We start from the raw sequence: 3,242 nt of genomic DNA, 5'->3' as shown, positions 1-3,242 counted from the left end.
TGAACCGCCCAAAGCAAGGCCCTCTCATCTTTGGGTCTCACCCCAGTCCTCTCCTGAATCAAGCCCAAACGGCACATCCCCGCCACAAAAACCACTGGAGCGGGGCAGATCTGGCTTCTCTCCCCCACGTCAGGGCTCGCTTGCTCCGCTCTCGAACTCCAGGGGCAGGACTGCACCGCAAGGGGAAAATAATCGCAGGTTTCACCAGATCCCGCGTTCCTGTATTAACACAGGGCACGGCGTCTCCTACATCCAGCAAATGCCGCCTACCGTGAGCGCTGCGCTTACCTCAAGTCAGCCGCCGTCTTCAGGACGCTGCTGCCACCGGAGAAGAGATGCGGTCCCTCGCACCCGGGTTTGGCCGAGCCAGTCGCATGCATTAGAGGGGACAGCGCACAGCCAGGGATGCTCCTCTTCCCGTCGGAGGCACGGACGCCTCCAGCGCTCCCGAGTGCCGCCGTGACCTAGCGCTGAGACTTTGCCACTTGTCCTCAGAGCACTTGGCATGTTAAGTCCTGGTAAGATCCAGGGCCCGAGTCTGGGTAATCCCTTAACAACTGGGCTCAGGATCACGCCTGTGCTTGGGGAGAGCAGGGCAGAGCAGAAATGCCCTCATCCTCCCATCCCAGCACCCCCTGCCTTGCGCAGCTTGAGGGCAGTTGCCATCAGGTGCGTGGTGCCACGTGCTTTTCCGTACAAAGCTCGCTCATTAGCACTGGCTGCGGCACACGAAGCATTATGCAGGCTGCCAGCGTGCTTTAAAGCTTAACTAAATACCAAGGCATTGCCAAGCTTCATTAAAATGCTCCCCACCTGCCAGGATTTGACCCACAAGCCTCCGGGCTCTGCAACACTCACTGCATTCCTAGCAAGCGAAGCCGCAGCTTGCAAAATGGTCCTGGTGACCGGGGCCCCTTTCAGGCTGGGCACAGAGCACAGCTGATCAGCGCCCCCCACTCCCGCCCGCTGCAGGCAGGGCCTCAGACTAGACCCCGTGGACAGCCGGGAGAGACCTGGGTGGCTGGGCCGAGCTGCAGAGGAGCCGGGGGCTCTAACCCTAAACTCGCCTGGCCGCTCTTGTGTGGGGCAGCCCCTCCGTCCTCTGCAGCCAGGCCCGGATTTGAGAACAGCAAGGACTCTCCCGCTGTCCAGCCTCTCGCCAAACCCACCCCCTCCCCCTCGGAGGTCACCGGCATGAGTCCTGGTTGCCCTCAGCTCTGTCCACGCTGCTGCTCGTGCCTGCAGCGAATGTCTCCCTCTGGGCTGGCCTTAATGGGGAAGGATCTTCCCGGGCCTTCCCCCCAAGCTCCTGTCCTTCCCCACCAACCACCCCTTGCTCTCAGTGCGTCTCCCCTCTGCCCCTTTTCCCATCGGTGCATTCGTTCCCCGGTTCCGGCAGGCTCCTTGTCCTTGCCATTTCCCGCTGCTGCCAAAGCACAGCAGGAGTAGAGCGGCTGCCCCGTGTCACCCCGCTCTGCTCCCGTCGGGTCTGCATAACCCCCCATGCCTTGCTCATCTGTTACCGCTGTCTGCTGCAGAGAGGCGTTGCAGGGGGAAGAGGTCAGTGGGAACGAGGCCTCCTCTCCTCCCACATCCTCTCCTGCTCCTGTCCGTCCTTGTCGTGGGCCCGTGGCAGTGCAAAGCCCTCATCTCCCCTGTTCTTGGCCCGGGGCACATCAGGGCTGATTGCTACCGAGGTACTTTGTGGCTGCAGCGTGCAAGAGGGTGCTTGTGGGGGGTCCTTTTGGCCCAGCGGGTGTCTGCAAACGAGACACATCCTGGACTTGTCTCCTTGCTTGCTGCTCTGTGATGTGTGGAGGAAGGCTGGACTGGGCTTTGATGTCTACTCTGCCCTGCTTCGTGTTGCTAGAAAGCCTTGCTGGGGACCCCGGACGTGACCAGGGAACTTCCTCCGTCCATAGACCTCAGGGTACAAGGATGGACTCTAACACACAGCTTTGATCCCAGGCATTTGAGTTTAATCAGAATTACAGCAAAACCAGGTTTCACTACTCTGATTAAAAAGTCATTTCCCTTCTCGCGCCTCTCCGGGCTTCAAATGCGGGGCGCCTCCGATGCCGCAGTCCTGCTGGGTTTCCAGCCCTTCATGCAGTGCTCCGGGAAACACGGAATCTGAAGTTCAAATGCAGAAAACAAGCAGAGAGAGGAAAAGCTTTCTCTCACACACTCATGCACACAGACGCACGCATCCACGCGCACTTTCCAGGATACAGAGTCAACCCCCCTCGCAAGGCCCGCCGTCTCGATATTCCCCCTTCGTCCACCTCCACTCCTCCCCTGTATCCTGAAGCCCCCGGGCAGGTTTTAACACCGCGGGTCAGGGCGAGCGCCGTTCAGACAGCTCGGCAGCCGGTATTTAGTAGCCTGGGAGCGGTCCGGGGGCATCACTCCGCTTTGCAGCTCAGTTTGCGCTTCACTTTGCCGGCCATGTACGTGGCCGTGAGGACGCAGCAGACGACCGTGAAGAGGCAGAGGGCGGAAAAGTTGTGGGGCGTCTCGGTGTGCAGACCGGCATAGACCTGCTTTCTTGACTCGTAATCCAACACCACCGCCTGGATCTGGGCCAGGGTACACAGCACCAGAAAGACGTGGAAGATCTGGTGGCCCTGCCCAAAGAAGTGGCATTTCCCGGGGAACCACTTCTCCGGGTAGGGGTAGGAGAAGAACAAGGCGCCGAGGAGAAAAAACAGCACCTGGCACTTGTGGTACAGGATGGCTGGGTCCGGGTGCTCCGAGGACTGCGTCACGTAGATCCGATGAATCACGGGGCTGATGTCGAGGACGTAGGCCAGGCCCGAGGGCATCTCCTGGCACAGCCTGCTCAGGTAGCGCGGCAGCTGGTGATACCGGTACTTGGCGTAGCAGGAGCCCGCGCAGGACAGCCAAGCTAACGAGACGGCCCCTGCCATGTAGAAGCCCTTGATCTTGGCGTGCCAGGCCGGCTCGATGACGTAGTAGTAGTGTGCCGTGGCGCTGCCGTACTGGTAGATGGCAACGCCCACGTAGTCCATGAAGAAGAAGCTGTAATGCCAGAACTCGGACTTGGCCTGGAGCAGGTGGGCCAGGGTGCTGAAGCTCAGGTAGGTGATGGAGGCGACCAGGATGATGAACAAGGGGTGGGCGTGGGGGTCGCTCACGAAGTCGATGGTCTGGGACAGCTGCTGGAAGCGCAGCAGCAGGACCAGGGCGGCCACCAGGTGGGTCCAGACGTTGATGGCTTC

General features: G+C 60.5%; 1 protein-coding gene across 1 annotated transcript in view; it reads right to left on the bottom strand.

Moving 5' to 3' along the window:
* Positions 1–33: 33 nt before the first annotated feature.
* Positions 34–3,242, bottom strand: part of PAQR7 (progestin and adipoQ receptor family member 7) — an 11,132-nt gene continuing 7,923 nt past the window's right edge. Inside the window, 1 exon segment of the mRNA XM_025198689.1 lies at positions 34–3,242. This exon segment is cut by the window's right edge and continues 30 nt beyond it. Coding sequence (XP_025054474.1) covers positions 2,406–3,242 — 837 coding nt within the window. The 3' untranslated portion in view covers positions 34–2,405.

Source organism: Alligator sinensis, unplaced genomic scaffold (assembly GCF_000455745.1).
Source record: "Alligator sinensis unplaced genomic scaffold, ASM45574v1 scaffold337_1, whole genome shotgun sequence".
Lineage (NCBI taxonomy): Eukaryota > Metazoa > Chordata > Crocodylia > Alligatoridae > Alligator > Alligator sinensis.
The sequence above is the reverse complement of the archived record's forward strand: the minus strand, read 5'-3'. Positions and strand labels throughout refer to the sequence as shown.